Raw genomic sequence first — 23,981 nt, forward strand, 5'->3', positions numbered from 1 at the left:
ATTTTTTGAAAGGGCAGTAAGTAAAAATAGGACTTTTATTTTGAAACATATATCATAGTCAGCTGTGAGAACAACTTTTGAGTGGTTTATGTTAGTTAGTTAGTAGCAACAGTTCCACATTAGACGCAAGATTCAGAATGCTGCTCAGAAATGCTGTTTTGGATCGGATGACCACTAGGTTTTGGGACACAGCCATTGTCTGAAGTGTGTTGTGTTGAGTCGTTGCCTAACAACCTTTGCATCTACTCCATCTCCTCCTCTAAACAAAGCCTTCTTCATTTCCATGCCCGGAGAGCAGCATATTCACTCTTGTGTTATTGATAAGAGCTTCATCTGATAACGGCTACTATCTTGTCCAGAGCTTTTTATTAACTGCTGAGTCTGGTTTGGGAGAATATGAACGTCAACATCAGCAACTTTATGGAGGAGAGAAAGGCGAACACAGAAGAAGCGCCTTACATGGAAATGAAGGTAAGCTTAATTTCTAATAGAAATAGTGCTGCTTGATTTGTTTGGGTGTTAAAGCTATTTATTTATATTTCAAGTTATTGTTTTAATACTTGTCTTCCTTTCATAGACAGGATTTGGTAACAAGGAGAACATCAAACCTGCTAACAAAAAACAACCTTCTCATCCCAAACAGACCAAAGGCAGGATATATTTCAATATAATTTCAGTCAAATTCATATATTCAATGCTTGATATTGGATGTCACATTTTAAAATCATTGTCTGTTCTTTCTCACTTATTAAAAAAAATGACATTGGAGATGTTTCATACTGTCATCTTATTTCCAGAAGAGAGTTTTGGCCTCAGTTTACCTCTTGGAGAGGAATATGAAGAGAAAAAGCAGAAGTTAAAGCAAGAACTACGTCTTGATTACCGACGCTTTATGTCTGAGGTACACTATGCTCTTGTGATATAATATTTAAATTTATTAAAATAAAAATTTGAAATAGGCCTATATAATAATTAAAAAAATTACTTGCACACCTGTTTCTCTTTCGATGTTTATTTAAACTACATATCTAAATAGGTTGTGTTGCTGTTTGTTAATCAGATATATTTTGTTTAATAAATTCATTAGTTTCTATTTCTTCCTTAGAAAGAAAATCGAATTATTGCTGGTCCACTTCCACAGTCCCACATGCTGTCTCTCCCCATAAAAGAACGAAGATCAGCGAAGGTAAAATATGTGTTTGTTGTCCATCTGTAAATGTAGGCATCACTAGAGCAAATGCCGCATTTGGTGCCATGACCTGCTTCAATCCGTTGCATAAAGACCCACCCTTACTGTTTGGCAAGCCCTCAGTTACATGAAAAATTATTTGCTTACTCTGATTGGATAAAGTATCTAGTGGCAACCAGTTTATTGCTGGACTGCAGATCTATTTTGCGTACACGCTTGAAATTTGAGATTCGTACAATCGTAAAAGAGGTCTTATACTATGAATAATTGTTTATTATTACCATAGAAATGTAACGGTACACTATTAATGTAACAGTTATGTGATTCTACCTAGGAAAAGCTGCAGGATGAGAGGAACAAGGAATATAATATGTTTCTCCGAGGGAAAGAGGGAGCACATGAAATAGGGAAAACTTCAACTACCTCACAGGTTTAAATTAAATAAAGCATTATTTTGTTGATATATGACCTATACATCTACATTAATAAATAACCTTCACAAATGTCCTTATTGAACTACAGTTTAAACATTTTTAAAGGAATAGTTCACCCAAAAATGAAAATTTGCTGAGAGTTTACTCACCCTCAGGCCATTCAACATTTAGATGAGTTTGCTTCTTCACCGGGACAGATTTGGAGAAATGTATCATTACATCACTTGCTCATTAATGGATCCTCTGTAGTGAATGGGTGCCGTCAGAATGAGAGTCCAAACAGCTGATAAAAACATTGCAAGTAATCCACACAACTCCAGTCCATCATTAACATCTTGTGAAGTGACAAGCGGCATGTTTGTAAAAAAACAAAACAAATGCACCACTGAGATGTTTTAACTTTAAACCATCGCCTAGCTAAAATACTCTATCCATAAAATTGCTTCCTCCAGTGGAATTTTCAGCAAATTTTCATTGTTCAACTATTCTTTTAAAATTCTATAGACTTGAACCTCCTCAGCATATGTTGATCATGTTTCTGTCAGGCCCTGGAGAGAGATCGTTTTGGCTCTATTACTCCAAAGTACCCTGCTGGTTCTCTAGAGGTGCAAGCGCAAAGGGCCAGTCAGAGCCCAGAGAACACTGTGATCTCAAAAAGGGATGTTGCCACTCTGACTGAGCCCATTTCCGGAGTGCCTAAGGTATCAAGGCCACGGAAACGCTGGGTAGAGACGCCAGATCGCTGGGGAGGCCCTCACCAAGATCACACCAGTTCTGATGAGGAGATAGAGCTCCTAGAGAAGGAGAGGCAGAAAAATGTACAGGAAGACACGGGCGAAACCAGGAGAGGAGGAAAACATGACAACAGCTCTCACAGGTGCATCTTACATGTTCTCTCTATTGCGTCGTGTTTATTTTGGTGGCACTCAGAAGTTGATATGGTTATATTTGAGGAAACATAAGAAAATTTGCTCTTGTGGGACTTTCATCTAGATTATAATTTCTAGGTTATAATTAGGCCCATATGGAGCTCTGATGAGAACTTGACGGATTGGCATGGATTATGAGTGCATGTCATTTACAAAATGATATATCTATGTAATTCAGCTCTATGCATGTCCATTGGTTAGATTTTCTGGAATATAATTGCACTTTGAAAACGTTTTAACGTTGCTTACATAAAGTAAAATATTTTTGGTTTATTTAATAATGACATTTTACGCATATATTACCAATGCATTTTACCATAAACAAGTGAACACTGCAGATTTTTTTACCACATTCAAATGTGAAAAGTGTACAGATTTATCACAAATTAGTCTGCAAAACGTGATTCTGATTGGCCATTAGTGGCATTATGTGGTCAGACATTTTTCTGCAATGGCTAATAAACACAACAAATAATTATCATATTATAATATATTAAAAACACCAGTATTGTAAAATATTACCATTTTTAATCAATATTTCCTATATTGATATATTTTAAAATGTACTTTATTCCTGTGATTGCAAAGTCAAATTATCAGCAGCCATTACTCCAGTGTCACATGATCCTTTATTTATATATATGTACATATATACACACACACATACAGACGTGGTCAGAATTGTTGGTACCCTTGGTAAATATGATCAAAAAGGGTTGTGAAAATTAATCTGCATTGTTAATCCTTTTGATCTTTTTTTTTAAATCACTAAATCTAAGCTTTCATTGGAGAATAAGAATTTAAAATGGGGGGAAATATGACTATGAAATAAATGTTTTTCTCAAATACATGTTGGACACAATTACTGGTACCCCTAGAAATTCTTATGAGTAAACTATATCTGAAATATATTCCCATTCATATTCACAATTTTGAACACAACGCTGATTATGAACATGAAATTATCCAGCCATGCCTTCCTGTTTCACAGAAATATTAATAGGAGGGAAAACAAAGGCCAAATTCCAAATGAATCACCCATCACAATGATAAAAACCAAAGAATATATTTCTGATGTGCAGTGAAAGATAATTAAGCTTCACAAATTAGAAAGTGGCTTTAAGAAAAGAGCTAGAGCAGTGAAAATTCCTATTTCCACCATGAGGGCAATAATAAAGAATTTCCAATCAACAGAAAATGTGATGAATCTGCCTGGAAGAGGACGTGTGTCTATATCGTCCTAATGCGCGGTGAGGAGGATAGTTTGAGTGGCTAAAGACTCTTCAAGGATCACAGCTGGAGAATTGCAGAAAAAGGTTGAGTTTCAGGGTCAGAAAACCTTTTAAAAAAATGACCAAACAGCACCTACATCACCACATGTTGTTTGGGAGGGCTTCAAGAAAAAAATCAAGAAAAGAAAATGCTTTCACAAAAAACAATCTCCAGCATATTCAGTTGTCAGACACGACTGGAACTTCAAATGGGACTGGCTTCTATGGTCAGATGTAACTAAAAATTAGCTTTTTAGCAGCAAACACTCAAGATGGGTTTGGTGAACACAGGGATAAAAAGTACCCCATGTGTACAATGAAATATACTGCTGTATTTTTGATGTTGTGGACCTATATTTCTGCTGGAGGTCCTGGACATCTTGTTTAGACACATGGCATCATGGATTCTATCAAATACCAACAGATAAAAAATCAAAAAGTGACTGACTCTGTTAGAAATCTTATAATGGGCCATGTTTGGATCTTCCAACCGTACAATAATCCAAAAACAAACCTTAAGAACAACACAAAAATGGGTCACTGGGCACAAAACCAAGCTTCTGCTATGGCCATTTCAGTTCCCTGACCTGCAGCCTATAGAAAATGAGTGAGGTGAACTGAAGAGGAGAAGCACCGTCATGGAGCTGGGGATCTGGAGAGATTCTGGATGAAGGAATGGTCTCTGATCTCTTGTCAGGTGTTCTCTAACCTCATCAGGCACTATTGGAGAAAATTTGGAGCTGTTAAACTGGCAAATGAAGGTTTAAAAAAGTATTGAATAAAAGGGTACCGTTAATTGTGTCCAATGTGTATTAGAGAAAAACATTTATTTCATAATGTTATTTCCCCCCATTTTAAATTCTTATTCTCAAATGAAAGGTTAGATTCTTGTGAATCTTTTTTAAATAATAATGCAGATTTATTTTCACAGCCTTTTTTCATCATATTTACCAAGGGTACCAACAATTTTGACCACGTGTGTATACATACTGTATATGTACAGGTGCATCTCAAAAAATTAGAATATCATGGAAAAGGTCTTTAATTTTTTGTAATTTAATGTAAAAAAGCAAACTTTCTTAAATTCTCGATTCATTGCACACAAACTGAAATATTTCAAGAGTTTTTTTGTTTTAATTCTGATGGTTGCGATTTACAGCTTAGGAAAAAAAAAAATCCAATATCTTAAAAAATTAGAATATTTTCTCAAAGATCAATCAAAAAAAGATTTACAAAACAGAAATGTTCAAGATATCCAAAGTAGGTTTAATTATGCACTCAATACTTGGTTGGAGCTCCTTTTGCACAAATTACTGCTTCAGTGTGGCATGGCATGGAGGCAGTTAGTCTGTGGCACTGCTGAGGCGTTATTGAAACCCAGGTTGCTTTGATAGCATAGTTACTTATCTTCCTCTTGACAATACAGGTCAGGCGAGTTGGCCGGCTAATCAAACACAGTAAATCATGGTTAGCAAACCGCTTAGAAGTGGTTTTGGCACTGTGGGCAGGTGCTAAAGTCCTGCTGGAAAAAGAAATCGGCATCTCCATAAAGCTTGTCTGCAGATGGAAGCATAAAGTGCTCCAAAATCTCCTGGTAGATGGCTGCATTGACTTTGGGTAGCTTTGGGTAGAACACAGCGCTTGTCACTGTCACTTTTTACCCAGCCGTCCAATCAATGGAGGAGTGGCGGGACAAATACTACACCAACCTACTTGTACAACAACTGAACAACAATAGAGAAGTTAATATGACTGCTTACTGCATTTTTATGTTCAGTAATATTCTTCAAAATGAGATACTAGTAATACATTACTGCCGTGGATATTCAACTTCATAGCAACCAAATCAACAGCTGGAAAAACTTTTTTTTCACAGTCTATGGGAAAGACGCTGTGCCACCAAAGCGTTTTCAGAAGAGCACCTGTCGTTTTTCAGGTGGCAAAAAACGCTTTGGACACACGTTATTGAATATTTATTGTTAGCCATATGGCCTATTAGTTTTTTTTTTGCATGTATGCAATATACTAAATCCAAACTTGAGAAAGTAGACCAGAATATTCCACTGCGTTCCTGGACATGAAATTTGCGTAGCTGTAGTCATAGGTGGGGATTATGCTAATTGTGAATGAGCATGCACGAGCGCCTTATTGACGAATGATTGGAATTCATTAACATACACGTTTAACTATCAAATCGGATGTTTACGAAGCGTTTGTGAATCCGGAGGAGAGTTTTCGGGAAGGTCCGTTTTACATGCAAATTACTCAGAATTTACTCCTATATTTACGAATGTTTCATGAATGAGGCCCATTGGACCAACCCCAGCAGACGTCACGGCACCCCAAATCATCACTGACTTCAGAAACTTCACACTGGACTTCAAGCAGCTTGGATTCTGTGCCTCTCCAGTCTTCCTCCAGACTCCAGACATTGATTTCAAAATGAAAAGCAAAATTTACTTTTATCAGAAAAGAGGACTTTGGACCACTGAGCAGCAGTCCGGTTCTTTTTCTCCTTAGTCCAGGTAAGATGCTTCTGACGTTGTTTCTGTTTCAGATGTGGCTTGGTAGCCCTTTTCCTGAAGACGTCTGAGTGTGGTGACTCTTGATGCTCTGACTCCAACTTCAGTCCACTCCTTGTGAAGCTCTCCCAAGTGTTTGAATCAGCTTTGCTTGACAGTATTCTCAAGCTTGCGGTCATCCCTGTTGTGCACCTTTTCCTACCGAATTTCTTCCTTCCAGTCAACTTTGCATTTAATATGCTTTGATACAGCACTCTGTGAACAGCCACCCCTTTCAGTAATGACCTTCTGTGACTTACCCTCTTTGTGGAGGGTGTCAATGATTGTCTTCTGGACCACTGGCAAGTCAGCAGTCTTCCCCATTATTTTGGTTTCAAAGAACAAGAAATACCCGGAATTTATACTGTGAGGATGGCCATTTGATGAAACCTATGTAATGGAAATATTCTAATATTTTGAGATACTGGATTTTTGACTTTCATGAGCTATAAGCTCTAATCACCTAATTGTGTGTGTGTGTATATATATCTTTATATTATAGTGCAATATAATGTATAAATGGAAAGAAGATGGTTTAATGGTTTAAGCAGAGAAGGCATAAATGTGTTTTTACAATAATATAAAGACGCAACATCAGCAGATGGTGTTTTTCACAACTTGTAGAGGACGTCAAATTAACAGCTTCAACCAAACGGACTATATTTGTGAAAAATAACTATCATCACCATGGCAACATTCAAATAAAAATAACTTGAACAGTTTAAGAGCCAAATATAAGCAAGTGTAGAAAGTGGAAGGGTTGTACAGGCTGTAATCTGTTAAATTTGACATCTTTCCTACTAGACACAGTCAATGCAGACAGCTGTCAGGAGAATAGACATACCCTAACAGCACTTCAACTCAAGTACTGATCTGCAATTAAAGTAATTGTGGTTTAAAGCCAATCTTTCACTGAAAATAAAACTGCAGTGAATCAAATAGCTGAAGTGGGAATTACTCTAGCAGAAGTCTGTATTTATAAACCCTCCTATCAATTTACTGCCTTTGAGTCCGCCCGTGGTGGGAAAAAAACAAAGACATGATTTAAGATTTCATGTGTTTTGTAGGATTTTTCTACTTGAGGGTTTCTAACAATACAGAGACTGGAAACGCTGATTTTGGTGGATCGGTTGGATTTATTGTCCATTCTGTCAGTGAGATTGTATTGATTGGTGTTTATGGGGAGGCTCAAAGCCTCTGATGGCTCTGCAGCCAGGCTCTTTAATTCACTATATATGTGATGTGTGTGACGTAATAGTTTGGCCAGGGCTGCAGAGATCAGGGTGTGTTTAGTGTAAGACACTGGATGAAGTTTTTTGTTCCTTTGTGTGATATTTAAAAAAATAATAATTTTATGTAGTCTACAAGCACCGACTCCAGCGCAAAGCAGATCTGTCAACGAGCAGAACATGACTGAGTTTGCTGCAGGACTCCTGATTGGTAAGACAACGAGTGTTGGATCAAATCAAACTGTATATAGAGTATATATAAAAAATGTTTGTAATTTCTGACCTGTGGCTGGGTTATTTAGGTGCTACTGAAGGGAATGAGGCCTCTCAGAGGAGGAAGAAACGGTACAGACTGGAGCTGTTACAGCAAATAGCCGAACAACAGAAGAACAAAAGGAAGTGAGAAACATCAAGTATTTCATATGCTGATTGTAGGTATTTGAATTAAAACCTTTAAGGGCTCAAATATTCACTTCACCATCTAAACTCAATTTTACAGAGAGAAGGAGCTAGAGTTGAGAGTGGCTGCAACAGGCGCTGTTGATCCTGAAAAAAAGGTGAAGGTCCTCCAGGTTTTTACATTTTCATTGTTTTATATTTAGATTTTATATGGTTTCTATATTAAATTTAAATAATAGCATTTCTAGATGTTTATTATATATCTATATCTATAACATTTTTTTAATATTTAAAATGTTAGATTTAAATATTAGAAATAACTAAGAATGTGCTGCTTATTTTTAGGACCATTAGGATTTATTTTGCATAATGACATTTTCAGGGCAATTTAAAGAACAAGAAGTAAAATTATAATAATATAATAATTCTGAAGTAATTATAAAATGAAAATGAAGCTTATTTTATGCAAAAATATTTCTTGTAATTTTGTCTTTATGCTCTTTAAATTGTTATGAAACATTCAGTGTGCAAAAACTGTCAATGGTGCTAAAATGTGCTTTTTCATGTGGGCATAATGAAATAGAAAAAAAAAGTAGTTTATACGAAACATGCACTACATTTTAAATAGACACACGTTTTCACTGCAGCCATAGCCGTGCAACACCTTCTGTGCTCCTATTTACAGCCATCTCACCTTGTTTCCCACAGCCAGACAGAATCAAACAATTTGGTGCCGTGACCCAGGAACACGAGGGCAGGAGAAGGGATGTACACTACCGCCCAGGTCTGGGTCTGGTGGAGTTCAGGGCTGACTCTGCCAGGAGGAGACCTCCACAGCCACCAAAGGAGACAGCGCCCCCTGAGAGACCCCGTGTTGCTTTCCAGTCTCCATCTCTAGACCGCAGCACTGTCTTAAGCCAGCTGGCTAACACACCAGGCCTTGGTCTGGAGGCTGGAGCAAGATTTGGGTCCAATGATACCACCTCTGTTACTGAAGACAATCACAGAAGCCTCTCAAGAACCCTGGGGGAGATAGTTGCCCCAAGGTTTGTCTCAGATTTCGAGTTGTTCTTTGCACTGAAACAACAATTGTACTGAAATGTAATGTAATTGTACTGAAAACAAAAGATAAACTATTTAATAACATACCTTAATACTATAGACAGGATTTTATGTATGCTTAATGAAATATGTCTGTTTTCTGATGTCAGAATTACAGGTGCACATCCTCCGTTGGGTTCCTCCCTCGTTGACTCCTATCAAACTCCTTATGATAATGCATATTACTATTATGGAGTTAGAAATCCTCTAGATCCCAATCTGGCCTACTGTAAGTAGCATAATCACATCTATCCAATTTGGTTAAACTAAATGCATCTGTGCAAATGTATGTCATTATTATCTGTCATTCATTGATATTTGTGTTGGTCAGTATTGTAATACAAAAGTTGTTTCTGCAGTAGTTTGTTAATTATAGTTTGGAGTCCCTGCCAATTTTATGATGAATGTAGCTGTTGATTTGTATGTTTAATGTGATTTGATTGTTTTGTTTGTGTTAGATAGACCAGCAGTGGGTCAGCAGGCACTCATCCCTCCAGAAGCACAGCGGCCTGTTCTGCAGCCTCCCTCTGGAGGCCTCACACAGTAAGCATGAGTTTTCATACAAAATGTCAATTATTTAACTTCAGAATTTAGTTGGTCACATGACAGGGATTTTACAATGCATTTGCAAGTGGCTTATTCAGCTGTTGTTTAATTGCACCTCATTTAAAACAATACACATTGAAATGACAAGACAAAAGAAACACCAAAATACTTTGAAATATGAAGTTCTGAATAGATTTAAGTCATAATGTTTGAGTTACTTGGTCATGTTTTTTATGGCAAGTTATGCTGAGGTACCAGTAGGGGGCACATTTATTCAGATAAAACAGAATACAACAGAATAACACAATGCTTATCTCTGTCTCTCTACAGAGCGATCAGCCATGCTGGAGTTGTTCCATCAAGACCAGCGTTCTTTCCTCCGGAGAGGCTGCAGCAGCCCAAGGAAAGTACTGTTAGCTATCAGGAAGCCCTTAAGCAGCAGGTACTCTCCCAATAATTTATGTTATGAGATTAATTATCATGCCATAGAAAGGGTGCAGATGATTTTAATTGAATTTATGGAAAGGTGCACTAACAGGCTTACACAGCTTTAATTTTAATCACCAAAAATGTATTAATTAACATTCTTTAATTAACAGTTATATTACAACAATGAATTGAATATTAGTAACAGATTATGTCAGAATTGTGACGTCAAAACCTCAGACATTGGACCAAAAATCATGCCAAGTCAAGATCATGTCTTTTAAGGAGTGATGATATAGACACATTTATTAAAACTAGCTAATTTTCAAGATAATATTAATTAAAATTTAAATATTGTTGGATAAAAATGAATTGCATGTACATTACTATTCGGAACTTCGGGAAGATGATGAAAATTATTTTATGCTTATCAACGCCGCATTTATTTGATCAAAAAAATACAGTAAAAACTATAATATTGTAAAATATTTTTAAAATTAAATAAAACATTTTCTGAGATGGCAAAGCTGACTTTTCAGCAGCCATTGCTCCTGTCTTTAGTGTCGCATGATCCTTCAGAAACCATTTCTTATAAGAAACATGTCTATATATTTCAGTATAGAAATGATAAATATTCAATGTTAAAATGAATAAAATATTCATATCAAATATTCAGAAATGATAAATATTCAAAATTGTCAATGTTGAAAACAGTTGTGCTCCTTAATATTTTGTTGATACCTTATTTTTAAAGGGACTTTGAATAGAAACTTCAGAAGAACAGCATTTATTTGAGATAATCTTTTGTAAAATCTAAATGTCTTGTAAATGTCACATTTGATCAGTTTAATGCATCTTTGCTTAACAAAAGGATACATTCAAAACAGTTATTGACCCCAAACTTTTGAATGGTACTTTGAATGCTGTCTAATAGTTTTCTGTACAAAGCAAAACAAAGGAATTTTGTGATTCTAATGCTTTTAAAAATGTAGTGGGACATCAAATCGTACCCTATTAATGGAAAGTGGTGATGTACTGTTGCAAAGCATTAATGTTATGAAGTGATTTGCTTGATTTGGCCGCAGGTTTAGGTTTAGCTCAGTGGGATGTCAGATGATATCTTTATATCATAATGGCTGTGGACACAGATGAAGGATTTAGGGAGGACAAATTGCATTATCCTTCTCTATTTCCTCAGGGGAACTTTGATTCTGAAAGATATATAGCTAGAAAGATGTTTGTTTAACTGCCTGGTTGCAAGATCATTGAGTCTGAAATAGTGCAGTGAAGGGTTTCAAGACGGATGGCCTTGAATGCTAATCTGTGTTAAGATGACCAAGAACTTCAGCAGTCTGACAGGAAGAGATCTGAGCGAAATCCACTATTTCCCAAGGTAAAGTGACTCTAGAGACAGATCAGGGTTGGTTTAAAGTGGCGAACTGAAAGTTTGAACTTTCCTCTTCTAAGTGTACTGTAAAGTCTGATTACAACATGTTGAGTAATACTACTTTGATTTTGATGATTCATTCTTACAATATCTGTCACTGAGGTTTTTTTTCAGGCAGGGAGCAGACATCCATTTTTTTTCTCTAATCCGTTTAGTTGTTTGTTGTTAGAACAGCAACAAAAAAAACATGAATAATTCAAATCTGATTTGTGGAAATGTGTCATAGTATTTACACTTGTTTTTCATTTGGGATTTGAAAAAACTAATCAGATGATGTGCACTGTGAACAAAGCCTAATTGTCTAAATTGTGGTGCACAGATTCAAGAACGACAGCATAGACGGCATCGCGAGAAGGTGGAAAAAGAGCAGTATGATACTAAAATAAAGGCTGAGATGAAGGCCTACGAGCCCTGGGGAAAAGCAGGAGGAGGAGCCCCTCTTAGGGACGATCATGGAAACCTCATCAGTACGCATTCAGAGTTCACACTTCACTTACTCAACTCCCTGTTCAGTCACTGCAATCACTGCAGTTTAATAAGGCTTTAATTAGTGCAATCCACAAATGGTGTGCCATTAGTGGGAGAACTGCCAAAAAAAAAAAAAAAGTTAAGAGAAATAATTTGGCAGCAAAAAACACTCTTTATGAGTGTTTACTCAGTAATCACGAATGACTGGAAAAATACTGTATTTTTATCATCAAACTGATACTGAAAATTTCTGGTATTAATAATAGTAATGTTACATTTTTGTGTTTCCAGGTGATTTGAAACAAATGCATAAAACAAACGTGGAAGCTTATGATTCAGGAGGCAGAGTAGCCCGGATTCCAGTGGCTTCTAGAACAGGTGACAGAAACTTGACCTCGTGCATCATCACGTACTGTGGCCACAGAATTACAATTTGACTCACAATCATAAAAACAGGGTTCGTACGGTCATGAAAAACCTGGAAAAGTCATGGAATTTTAAAGCAGCAATTTCCAGGCCTGGAAAAGTTTTGGAAAAATAAATAAACCCAGAAAGTTTTGGAAAAGTCATGGAAATCTATTTCACAAATCTCTGTATAATTCTATTATACAGATCTGTATAATCTGTATAATAGAATTATGTTTAATCAGGTTTGGTGCGGGATTGCGCATAGGCTATATCGCATTATTTTACTCATTCCCGCAGCATTCGACTTTAAAATGATGGATATTCACACATTTATTCAATAGCCTGTTGCATATAGGTTTGATGAGTAAGTGAATCCACACAGAATATCAGATGAAATCGGTAATTTGAAAACAGCGTGAGTGATTCAGCTGTACCGCGTCTTCTCTCTTTGACTGTCTCTTATAGCGGCTTCTTATCTGTGCATCTCGTCACTAAAGAGCGGCTGCACGCTGCGATACAAGTCTTTCGCTCGCGTTTCGGGACAGTTGACAGAATTGTCACTTGCCTAATCGGGTCATTGTTGCATCGACACAAAAATTATTTATTTGCACGTCTTTTTAAGCCAGTCGGTACTCGCACGCTCCAGAGGCGGTTTCCCGTGCGCTCAGTCACGTCCCAAGGGCACGTGTATAAAGCTATTTTTTTTACTGTCTATGGTATAAAGCCGACTTGCGAGAACCAAATTGAGTTTGGTACCAAACAAGCTCAGTAGAAACCTGCACAGGCCTCAAACATATGCCCTAGTCCAGCCCTTGTGCGGCATGATTACCCGAGTCCGACTGGAACTCGTGTCTGGCAGAAATGCAAGGCTCTAAAGCACAGCTTGTTGCGTTTAAGCGGCAAAAATACACACAAAATTATGTTAAAATGGCCATTCTGGCGAGTAAGCACTGTCGTGTTTTAACTCTTTAACAGTTGCGAAAGAGAAAAGTTTCCAAAACGAAATTCAGGTCCTGTGTTTAACAGAGTTAAATGATAATATTCAGTGATATGATACGTTCTCTGTGTGGAGTAACATCTGGTGCAGTTGCTGCGTGTACTTATTACTAAAACAGAGAAAGCAAACAATAGCATTAGTCATTAATTTTAGTTAATGCTATGATAATTTGAACAGATTTTTATTCTTATTGTAAAATAATGGAACATTAGGTCATGAATATTGTCTCAAAAGTCATGGAGAAGTCATGGAAAAGTCATGGAAATTTATTGGTAAAAATGTGTATGAACCCTGTAAAAAGCATGTAACTAGTGTGGAATTTGAATGGAATTGAATTTGTAAATATCTGCAATGACATGCACTTAGAGCAGGCTATTATTTTGTATATTACATTTTTTTTTATATTTACTGAAATCTAAAAGGTTTGATGATAGTATCCACAATCAGAGGGTTTTATATATAAAACCCTCTGATTGTGGATACTATCATCAAACCTTTTAGAAGCTAAAAATAAAAGACCTTTGCATGCAATCCAGCCAATCTTTTCTGCCCCTGTAGAGCCTGCAGGTTTTTGCTCTCCTCAGCCGTCTGTGCAAGCCCGGGGTAACCTTTTCAATGAACTGCCCACTCCACAGCAGCTCCATGATCAGGAAAAGTACAAGGATTGTTTGAAACAACAGGTACGGACATTCAGTCTACTTTGGATTCTGATGTCTGTGCTTTTGGCCTGCTGTCTCACTTTGTCATCATCTTTGGGATGAACAGATCGAGGAAAAGAGAAGAAAGGAGGCAGAAGAGAGAGAGCGATGCAGGCTCGAGGAAGAGAAAGAAGATAGGCGGCTGGCCGAACAGCGAGCTCTGATCCAAAGGGAGTACGAAGAAGAGCAGGGGAAGAAGCGTCAGAAAGAAAAAGAGGTTCTTGTTTTGCAGTTATATTATGCGAATCCCAAAAATGGCCTGCCGAGAGGAAGATGTTTTCACTTTAAAGCACTGGTCTTGACCCAGATTGAATATATGAGTATGTTAAGATTTAAATAATCGATCCTCTAAAAGCTTTAACCCAGTGTCCTAACCAAGCGTGACAAAAAACAGCAAACGATTAAAGCTTTCCCTTATAATCCCTAACAAACAGCAACTTTTGAATGGCTGTCAATGGAAAAATGCCTTTTACCCTCGTAATGGTGTAGTTACAGCATCTACTGTACCAGCAGTCACATTGCCAAAATTTTGAAGCACGGCTCATATTCAAACCAAGTAATTTTCCGGATTTCTGTTAGTCAACGTGGTGAATTCACTTGACCAACTTAAATCCACTGTGAAATCAGCATGGGGAAATTCTATCGTTATCACATGAAATTCCAGATTCCTTTTGAAATGAATGGAAAAATGATAGGATTTCATCTGTGAAAATTAGATGAACAATGACACAGTGCAAATTAAAAGAAAGGTACAGATCCACAGGATGTGCTTCTTTTCTATCACCTATCTTATAGCAAATGGCCAAAAATGAGGAGTTGGTCAGGCAAGCCGAAGAGCGTCGTAAAGAGGCTGAGAAAATGAGGAAAGAAGCAGAGGAGAAGGAGAACGAAGCCCTGAGGAAGAAACAGGAGAGGGAGAAACAGACACCTCTGGAGGAGGTGAGGAGTGCACATTATCAAGTCTGTTGCATTTGTTCATATGTGGACACAATGTGCTGACACATTATTCTCAAATACCAAAAGGTCCACAGGGCACCGTCACCACCCCTACCAGCCCTGCAGAAGAAACTATGTCAGCAGATGCCCAGACCTCCATCGGTGGAGAGCCACTGCTCTTCTGCAACTCTGTCTGTGAGTGACACACATGTGCACAACAAGAGCTGCACAATTAATCGTTAAAAGATCTCGATTCAAACACCCACGTGATCTCATTTCTCAATGTCAACGATTCGCCCGTGTCTATTAAATCTTTGAAAAAACCTTACCGGAAAACATTCAAATCGGCGTTCGTGCTGCCACTGGCACAGAGAGAGCCGTTATCATGTAGGTAAGAAACAGCTTCACAAACAGTTTCTCTCAACTACACTGTATTATTTCTGTCTTACAATCCATTCATATTATCACAGAAATACTCGGATGAAAGTTCATAGTTTGGATATAAACATTGATGTCTATAGTAGCGATCAAAATAGAGCAAATCAGCTTTTAAAAGTAATTTGCGCTTCAAATAACGTTTGTGTAGGTTACACTGTTTAGCCACTGGGTGGAGACAAGTGACTGTTAAAAATGTATTTATTGAATCATTCATTCAAGAGATTTGTTCAAAAATGCTGATTCATCCAGTAATGAAACAAGTGAAGTATTTGAGTGAGTCATTGAATCATTCATTCAAACCAATTTTTCATCATTTTAATATTAAAAATTGGTTTAGTTAAATATATTATTTTAAATAAATATTTTATATATTAAAATTAACAATTAAAAATTAATTAAACACTCTTAAACTGGCTGCAGCAATTAATATTTTGTCTCAGCCTTTAGTAAATTATTTGTTAATTTATGTTCAGAATCGTGGGAATATCGTGATCTCAATTTGAGACAAAAAAAAAATTTGTGATTCTCAATGTATCCAGAATCGTGCAGCTATACGCACAACTACTTCTTGCTTCATAGGCCAACTATTATGGCAATGCTTGGGTTTTTATTCAGTTATGGGGACATTTAAAAAAAAAAAAACAACAACAAAAAAACACTTTTTACAAAGTTTTTGAAAGTCATAAATTCCCACCATAATTTACGCCATATGTCAAATATTTTAAAATAAAATAGCAAAAAAAAGTTCTGCTAGGGCTAATTTCACATTTAATTAATTTATATTTCCAAACGCTTCACATAAATTGATAAAATCATAGCTTGACTGGGAATAATGCACATTAAAAGAATAATTTTAATATAATATAAAAATAATAAAATGTTTCCAGGACAGATTTAATGTGATCTTCATATAACAAAAAGTTAAAATTTGTTAGTTTTAATAATAAAAAATTAAAAAAAAACACAAAAATGTCCCCGAAGTTGAAGAAACACCCAATTAGTGTCCACATGACAGCTTATTCTTGACAAAAACCGCCCACTTAGACATGATCGTCTAAGAATGACATGTGAAGTGACTACAGTTTTTTTTGTTTGTTTCAAACAGATGAGATCAATTTCAGCACCACATTCTCCCCCAGTGCTTGCACGCAGGAACGAGATCAGGGCCACAGGTAACTATATCATATCCTGTAGCCACCAGAGCTGTAAAGGACCAAATCCCTGAATTGTATACTGACTTTGTGTTTTAGAAGGAAAGCATACGGTGATCAGGGAGTTATCGGCTTTGCGTAGGCAGCTGCGGAGCGAACAGAGACGTCTGGAGGGAGCACTGATGCAGTCTAACAGAAATGATCACACCTTTCCTGTTCACAGCAGGTAGCAAACATCCTGCACAGACACATTCAAAACACTTGTGGTCTGTTAGAGCCTAGAATGAAGTTCTTTTCCCCCCACAAACATCCTAATTGATCAATATTTTCTGGAATAATGACTGCTAAACTGCATATTTGCACCAAATTAGCCATTTAATATGGTATAATGTACAGTCAACAGGTCAATATCACAAAATAAACCATGCAAGATAATCTTGGTAAGGTTTATGTTGTCCCTCTGACCCTTGTGCCTTACATATTGAACAGGCCAAGAGAGCACCTCCTGGAGGATGTTTCTGAAGTGGCGAGGCAACGCAAACAAGTCCCCATCAGGAGGCCTGCTTCCCATACCACTGCAGAGGTCAACATGCAGAACCTGCAGGAGTTTAACCATCTGAAGTACAGAGGTAAATGTGACACATAATTTCCTGTCTTTTGCTTAAAAAACCTCTCCAGAACTATTCAACGGGTCTGTAATTTCACACAACCATGATGGCTCCCAGAATCCCATTCACCAGCCTTCACATATCCACCAATAGCCTCACTCATTTCCTGTTACTCACGCTCTGATCCTTTGTTAGCTTCAGTGTAATATAAAAAAGACCATGTGCTCTTCAAATACCTATTGAAGTCACACATTACCACACTGACTAAATGAGTTCAGCGAAATACTGCATGCCAAGATGGCCAGCGAGTGGACTGAGTTTCCATAAAAGCATTTCTGGTTTTAGAGTAAAACCAGAAATGAGAAAAACCAAAAACCTGGATATGGTTGAATGAAACTAGGATTATTTTATGTCCAATGTCCTGATGCTAATATTATATCAAATGTTAATGTGTTTTCTTAGAGGAATATCAGTTTTATGTCTCTTATGAAAACTTTTAACCTTATTCTGTGCTCAGAAGATGGATTCAACAGTTCTTCCTCTCCATCTGCCCATCTCATGAGGTGAACAGTCGTATCAGTCATCAAACCCCCCCAGCAGGAGAGAAATGAGTAGCATCTCTGTGAACCGTGACTCAGCACTTGGCTCCATGCCCTTTCTTTGTCATGCTCTTTATTTTAGCTCTGATTCTCTCTCTACATGGCTGTGCCAACTGCTTTGGCCGTGGCAGAGCTGCTGTTCTCCTGTCATGTGTGATGCACAACACTTATTTGCTATATGAGTCAGTGTTTTCTGTGAATGGATAATGTTTGTCAGTGTGCCGCTCAATAGCTGTATTCAACATCCCTGCATTATCTGTCAGTGAGGCTGTAGTCCTGGAGGAGACGATGACTCTGATCTCTGTGTGTGTTTGTGTTATCAGATGGTGCATCTCGTGAGAAGGTGCGGCAGACGTATCCCGACTCCCCCAGTGATGATCACAGTCTAGATATCCAGCAACAGGCTCTGTTACGACAACAGCAACGAACCATCAACAGCCTGAGGAGGGGCAGAGCTGGTCAGTCTGTTACTGAGGACGAACATTTTGACATTTTTGTGTAGTATATCATAGTACATTTTGGTTTTGGTTTGCATGTTTTTTTTTTTTTTTTATTAATACTTTTTTGCATAAAATCAGAATCCTAAAAAAGTGCATCATGATTTCCACAAAAATATGAAGCAGCACAACTATTTTCAACATCGATTTTTGTTATAAAAATGTCTTTTATAAATTTAAAATGTTATACATTTTTCTCACTTGTCATACGTGCAAGCCGTTCCGGGAAGATGACGTAGGACACACAACAGCTTGTAACACTCCAAAGACAAATGAAAACATGAAATTGCGTCATATGACCCCTTTAAAGCTGCAGACAATTTAACTACCGTGCGCACTTATAATAAACAGAACAACATCATTTGTTAGTGTGGATGCTAATATAGTTAACATTATAGTTATCTTTATGTTTGTGGTTCTTGGGCTGAATGGGCCTTAAAATAGTTTTAGAATCATTAAAAAACCTTTCAAATGGTACTATAGAAATAAAATATATGAAATGAAATGAAAACTACTTTAAATAACTGCAGACTCATACAGTACCTGTATTTCCTGGGCAGATTACTTTGACATGGTGTCTTCAGGGCAGCGGCATCATGAGCAAGTGAGTTGCGTGTGCACCACCAAAAAAATCTTGACTGTTTTTCCATGACCCATTTTTCAGAGCCCTTAAAGGGTATCTGCACTCTGTTTGTGCTGTCTTTTGGTTTTTGACTCTACGTCTTTATTGATGTGTTTATCCCCCCAGAGGCTGAATTCTGCAGAGGATCCAGGCAGACACTTGCTGTTAGACTCAGAGAGCGCCTTTATTAGTAAGTTCCCCTAAAATTAAAAACGGAGAGAGGTGTTTTACTCATAAATGTCAAATTCTTTTTCATGTGCAAAGTTTAGACGACATTTAGAATACACTCACCAATATACATATTTAAAGGGATAGTTCACACAAAATTTAAATTCTGTCAGCATTTACTCACCCTCATGTCGTTCCAAATCTGGATGACATTTTCTTTTGTGGAACATGAATAATTTTTGAGAAATGTATCACATCGTCATATAGATTTGGAATGACATGAGGGTGAGTAAATAATGACAATTTTCATTTTTGGTAAAGCATTATTGTAACTCATGTGTGGCGAGATTCCACATGAGTTTCAAAAGGTTTTTATTTTTTTGACTTTGGCCTTTATAAGACGCTTAATTGACTCCCAAAACAGCCATTGACTTAAAACATACTATGGAAGTAAACACATTCATCTTCGAAACACAAATAAGATATTTTTTGATGAAATTAAATATTTTTTATGAAAGACCGCAATGAAAATACCACATTCAAGGCCCAGAAAGGCAGTAAGGATATTGTTAAAATAGTCCATGTGACATCAATGGTTCAACCATAATGTTATGAAGCTGCAAGAATACTTTTTGGGCGCAAAGAAAACAAATAACGCTGATGTCACATGGACTATTTTAACAATGTCCTAACTACCTTTCTGGGCCTTGAACATGTAGTTACATTGCTGTCTATGGAGGGTCAGAAAGCTGTCGGATTTCATCAAAAATATCACCAAAAAGATAAAAACCTTTAAAAAATGTTGTGAAATCCTGCCACACACAAGTTACAATGCTTGTCCACAACACAGTCCTGGTATCATTGAAGATCAATGCAAGATCCCCTGCAAAAACCTATTCTTCCTCCATGCCTGTTAAAAATGTAGTACGTTATTGTGATATTTAATTCTGTAGTTCGTTCAATTTTCCATTTTTGTTTTAGTGATATAATTTGATATCTAAAGGCACTTAAGGTGTAGCATTAGCGTTTGGGGCATATCGATTAACATCATTTAGAAACAATAGATGTCTATGGGATGTTTTTACAAGTATAGTGGTGTGTATGTGTCAGTATGAGGAGCAGACAATACGTGACACCACCATCAGACAGCTGCTGTCACTTCCACCAGGGATGAGTAACAGCTAGTGTGACAGCTATGAATACCAGACAGAAGAGAGATTGACTCTGGGGTGAGGATAATGCTTGTCCTCAGCAGCACCCCAGAGAGATCAACAGTCACCTTGTAAATGAGTTCCCAAAACAGTCTCAGTCTCATCCATTAAATGCCATTTCATTTGCTCAGTTTCAATTACCAAGCTTTGATTGCTTGACTCGTGCATGTTGGAGCTAGAGAGAATCTCGAGAGAGCGGAAGGACTGCAGAGCCTGCTGTTGGCTGAACATTTGTCGGCTGTAAATAACAAATCGTTTGTTTCTACACAGACCCCAGTGGCGATTCATTCCTTCTACAATCCCGGCGTGACCAAAGAGCGAGACCAGCAGTTAGGAAGGCAGACATGTCTAAAGTAAGAGTTCCCAGTTATACACAACTACAACCTCACTTGACAAAGTCTTTAGATCTGTTCTGAAACCTAGCTGCCTTGCTGACTTGCTGCTTCCTACATGGGCAGCCGACTTCCAAGGGTCAGTAGAATGGAAATAAAATGCAAGATATAGAATCATGCTTTTTAAAAGTTGAACTTTTAAACTTGAGCGCCACATTTTTAGAATGCAGTGTCGTGCAAGATTCTGCAAAAGATATGAGATGTGAATGCAACTGTCAGACATGTCCATCTAGCAGCACAGTGAAACCTCATAATTGACTGATTTGGAACGCTCTACATAGGCAGCAACTCATATTGTTGGAGTGCATTATGGCAGCGGTTCTCAATTCCAGTCTTCACGCCCCCCCCCGCTCTGCACATTTTGTGTGTATCTCTTATCGCTTCAGATGTTTGTTCTATTCGAACGTAAGTGCCCGGCGAAGTGGACATCACATGATATTCCGCCATGATTCCAGTTCGAAGGGAATGTATATATTCCATTCAAAGATCATTAAAGTGTACGAGACGTGAATTTAAATTGCATTTATTTACAGATGCATTTGTCACACGACACACTTCTCTAGTAAGTTTCGACTGTGTGTGAAGACAGACGAAAATATGTGAATGAATGTTCTGAAGAAGTAAACTTCAACTGATTTCCTGTGCTCAGGGAGTAGGAAGCAATGAACACTGTGTAGGGACCATGTCATTTAGAACACAGTTCATGCATGGCTCACTTCTAGCGAGCTGGTTATCTGAATCAGGTGTGTTAACTAAGAGAGACATGCAAAATATGCAGAGCGGGGGGTGCGATGACTGGAATTGAGAACCACTGCATTATGGGATTACATTTTCTGAAATTAATATGTGCATCCTGCCTTAGAATTTGGTTAAACAAGGTATCTTTAAAGGGATAATTCACCCAGAAATGAAAATTCTGTCATTAATTACTCGCCCTCATGTCATGCCAAACCTGTAAGATCTTCATCTTCAGAACACAAATTAAGGTATTTTTGATGAAATCCGAGCGCTCTCTGACCCTCCATAGACAGCAAGGGTACTACCACGATCAAGGCCCAGAAAAGTAGTAAAGACATCATTAAAATAGTCCATGTGACATCAGTGGTTCAATGAAGCACCGAGAATACTTTTTGTGCGCTAAGAAAACAAAAACGACTATTCAACATTTTTTCTCCTCCACGTCACCCTCAGGCACCATTTTGGAAAGTGCCACGACGCATGCGCGCTTTCCTCTAAATGTAAACACGTGTGTGTCAGAAAGCTCTCAGATTTCATCAAAAATTTCTTAATTTGTATTCCGAAGATGAACGGAGGTTTTACAGGTTTGGAACGACATGAGGGTGAGTAATTAATGACAGAATTTTCATTTTTTGGTGAACTATCCCTTTAAAGCCTGCTAACTATTTAGATGCCATCAGGTTGGGATTTGGAACAGAGCTACAGTAGAATGTTTTTTTAAATTGAATGCATCGATAAAGACTGGATAACTGTACTTTTGTTTTGTTGGTAGGATGTGGTAAACAGGTATGCTCAACCTGACAGCAGTCCTGACAGCCAGTCTCTGCACTCGATTACCAGCACAGAAATAGAGTGGCTGAGAGAGCGTACAAAGAACAAGATGACATCCCTGAACAACATGAGAGAACATGATTGGAGATCAGGTCAGGAGCTCTGAATCTGAAAGGAAAATCACCTTGGCTTGGTTAGTCTTGCCCAGCCAGACTACATTTGACTGCTGGCATGAAGTCTGGTCAACACTGCAGCTTAATCTGGCACACTTTAACAGGAAGACGCCAACATGTAAAACCTTAACTTACTTTAGTTTTGACGGGGACATTTAAGGCCTTGATATACTCCTGGCAGAGTTCTTGTTTGCAACATGTGACATTATAAAAACATTTTCCTTAAAATACACCATCCCGGGAGAGTTAGCAAAATAAGCATTTAAAGATATTCGTATGAAAAAAAACAAAAAAAAACAGCAATATTAAAACAATATAGCAAAAAACTTCAATGTCATTTGACTATCAGGTACAGGTTTTTCCATCTCTTCTCAGGTGTTCGGTCATCTCAGATCTTTGTAAGGGTTGACGGATCAGTTATTTATTATCAGTCATTAATTAAAATGAACCGGTTCAAATGAGTTATGTCATGAATCGGACATTAGCAGGCGTGGATGCATTGTGTGCTAATCCCGGTTGTTAGGACATCGCAAAAGATTTGTCTCAACAAACACTTCATCACTGCATAGGATTTTTTTTATTTTTTATTGAAAGTGTTTTATGTTATTTGCATGTGTGAAACACTTGTCAGAGAAGATGATTATTTTTTTTTATTTTTTTTTAGCACAATTCACACCACCAGTCATTCAAATTAAAATGAGGGGGGAGGGGCTCTCTACTCTTTCTCTCCCTCAGATAACATGCACGCTATCACAAGCGCAGCGGTCATTTACTTCACTCATAAATCACATTAACTGATCATATAAGGCTTTGGCGGGACAAAAATGTTTGTCGGCTGAAATGCAGGAAAAACCCTGAAAGATGCACTAGAAAGATTCAACTTTGTCCAGTGTCTGCACTATTTCTCTCCAGACATAAAAATGTCATATTTACGGCATGCACACCGCGCAAAATAAAGAATACTTTGGGCTTAACCAACCACAGTTTGCTGCTTTGTGTGACTTTTAGGGGGTGGATATATCTAGAATTCAAACTAAACAAAGATGAAAAACATATCTTGTTTTAGCTACTCGAAAGCTTTTCTTAAACGGTTAAACGGCTAAACACAAAGCCATAAATGTAATCAGGCACTGAGAAATGTATCTTTTGTGCTATCCAGGGGAAGTGTCAGCAGAGGAAGGGGAGGAGCTATGGCCACAGACTCCTCCTTCAACCGATTGGCGCGTTTCCATTGACACCTTTGCGACAGACCCCTGGTTACGTCCTAGTTCCTCTGATACGCTGAAGAGATTCATGGGTGGTCGCAGGCCATCCAGCCAAAATCACGTAGGCCAGGATTGGGAAGGGCCGTCCACTTACCATGGCTAAATCTCATTCAAAACACATGATTTCTTAATTCTTCTGCCAGTTTAACCATTTAGCAAGGAACAAGTTATATACTTGAGGCCAAAGATGAACATTAACAATTCATTAGTCCAGTTTCTGTCTGACTTTTGATTGTTGTGAATGAAATATTGCACTTAGAATGTTCTGGAACGCATTAATAGTCTGTTCCCTCCGGTCAGAGAGTGCAG

The 23,981-nt window shown here is 37.6% G+C and overlaps 1 protein-coding gene across 1 annotated transcript; it reads left to right on the forward strand.

Moving 5' to 3' along the window:
* Positions 1-23,775, forward strand: LOC306864902 (centrosome and spindle pole-associated protein 1-like; the record flags this gene model as incomplete). The annotated part of the gene is made up of 28 exons (XM_079409189.1): positions 1-471; positions 578-650; positions 798-901; positions 1,106-1,186; positions 1,524-1,619; positions 2,169-2,500; positions 7,745-7,824; positions 7,916-8,012; positions 8,113-8,170; positions 8,721-9,058; positions 9,224-9,342; positions 9,572-9,656; positions 9,990-10,101; positions 11,852-11,999; positions 12,292-12,378; positions 13,964-14,085; positions 14,171-14,320; positions 14,899-15,042; positions 15,127-15,234; positions 16,583-16,649; positions 16,728-16,854; positions 17,118-17,257; positions 18,159-18,293; positions 18,893-18,936; positions 19,081-19,144; positions 20,604-20,686; positions 22,236-22,386; positions 23,567-23,775. The coding sequence occupies exons 1-28, from the start codon at positions 397-399 to the stop codon at positions 23,773-23,775; spliced, it is 3,429 nt and encodes a 1,142-aa protein (XP_079265315.1). The 5' UTR covers positions 1-396.
* Between the last annotated feature and the right edge of the window lie 206 nt (positions 23,776-23,981).

The sequence above is a fragment of the Barbus barbus genome (genome assembly GCF_936440315.1).
Source record: "Barbus barbus genome assembly, chromosome: 46".
Taxonomy (NCBI): Eukaryota; Metazoa; Chordata; class Actinopteri; order Cypriniformes; family Cyprinidae; genus Barbus; species Barbus barbus.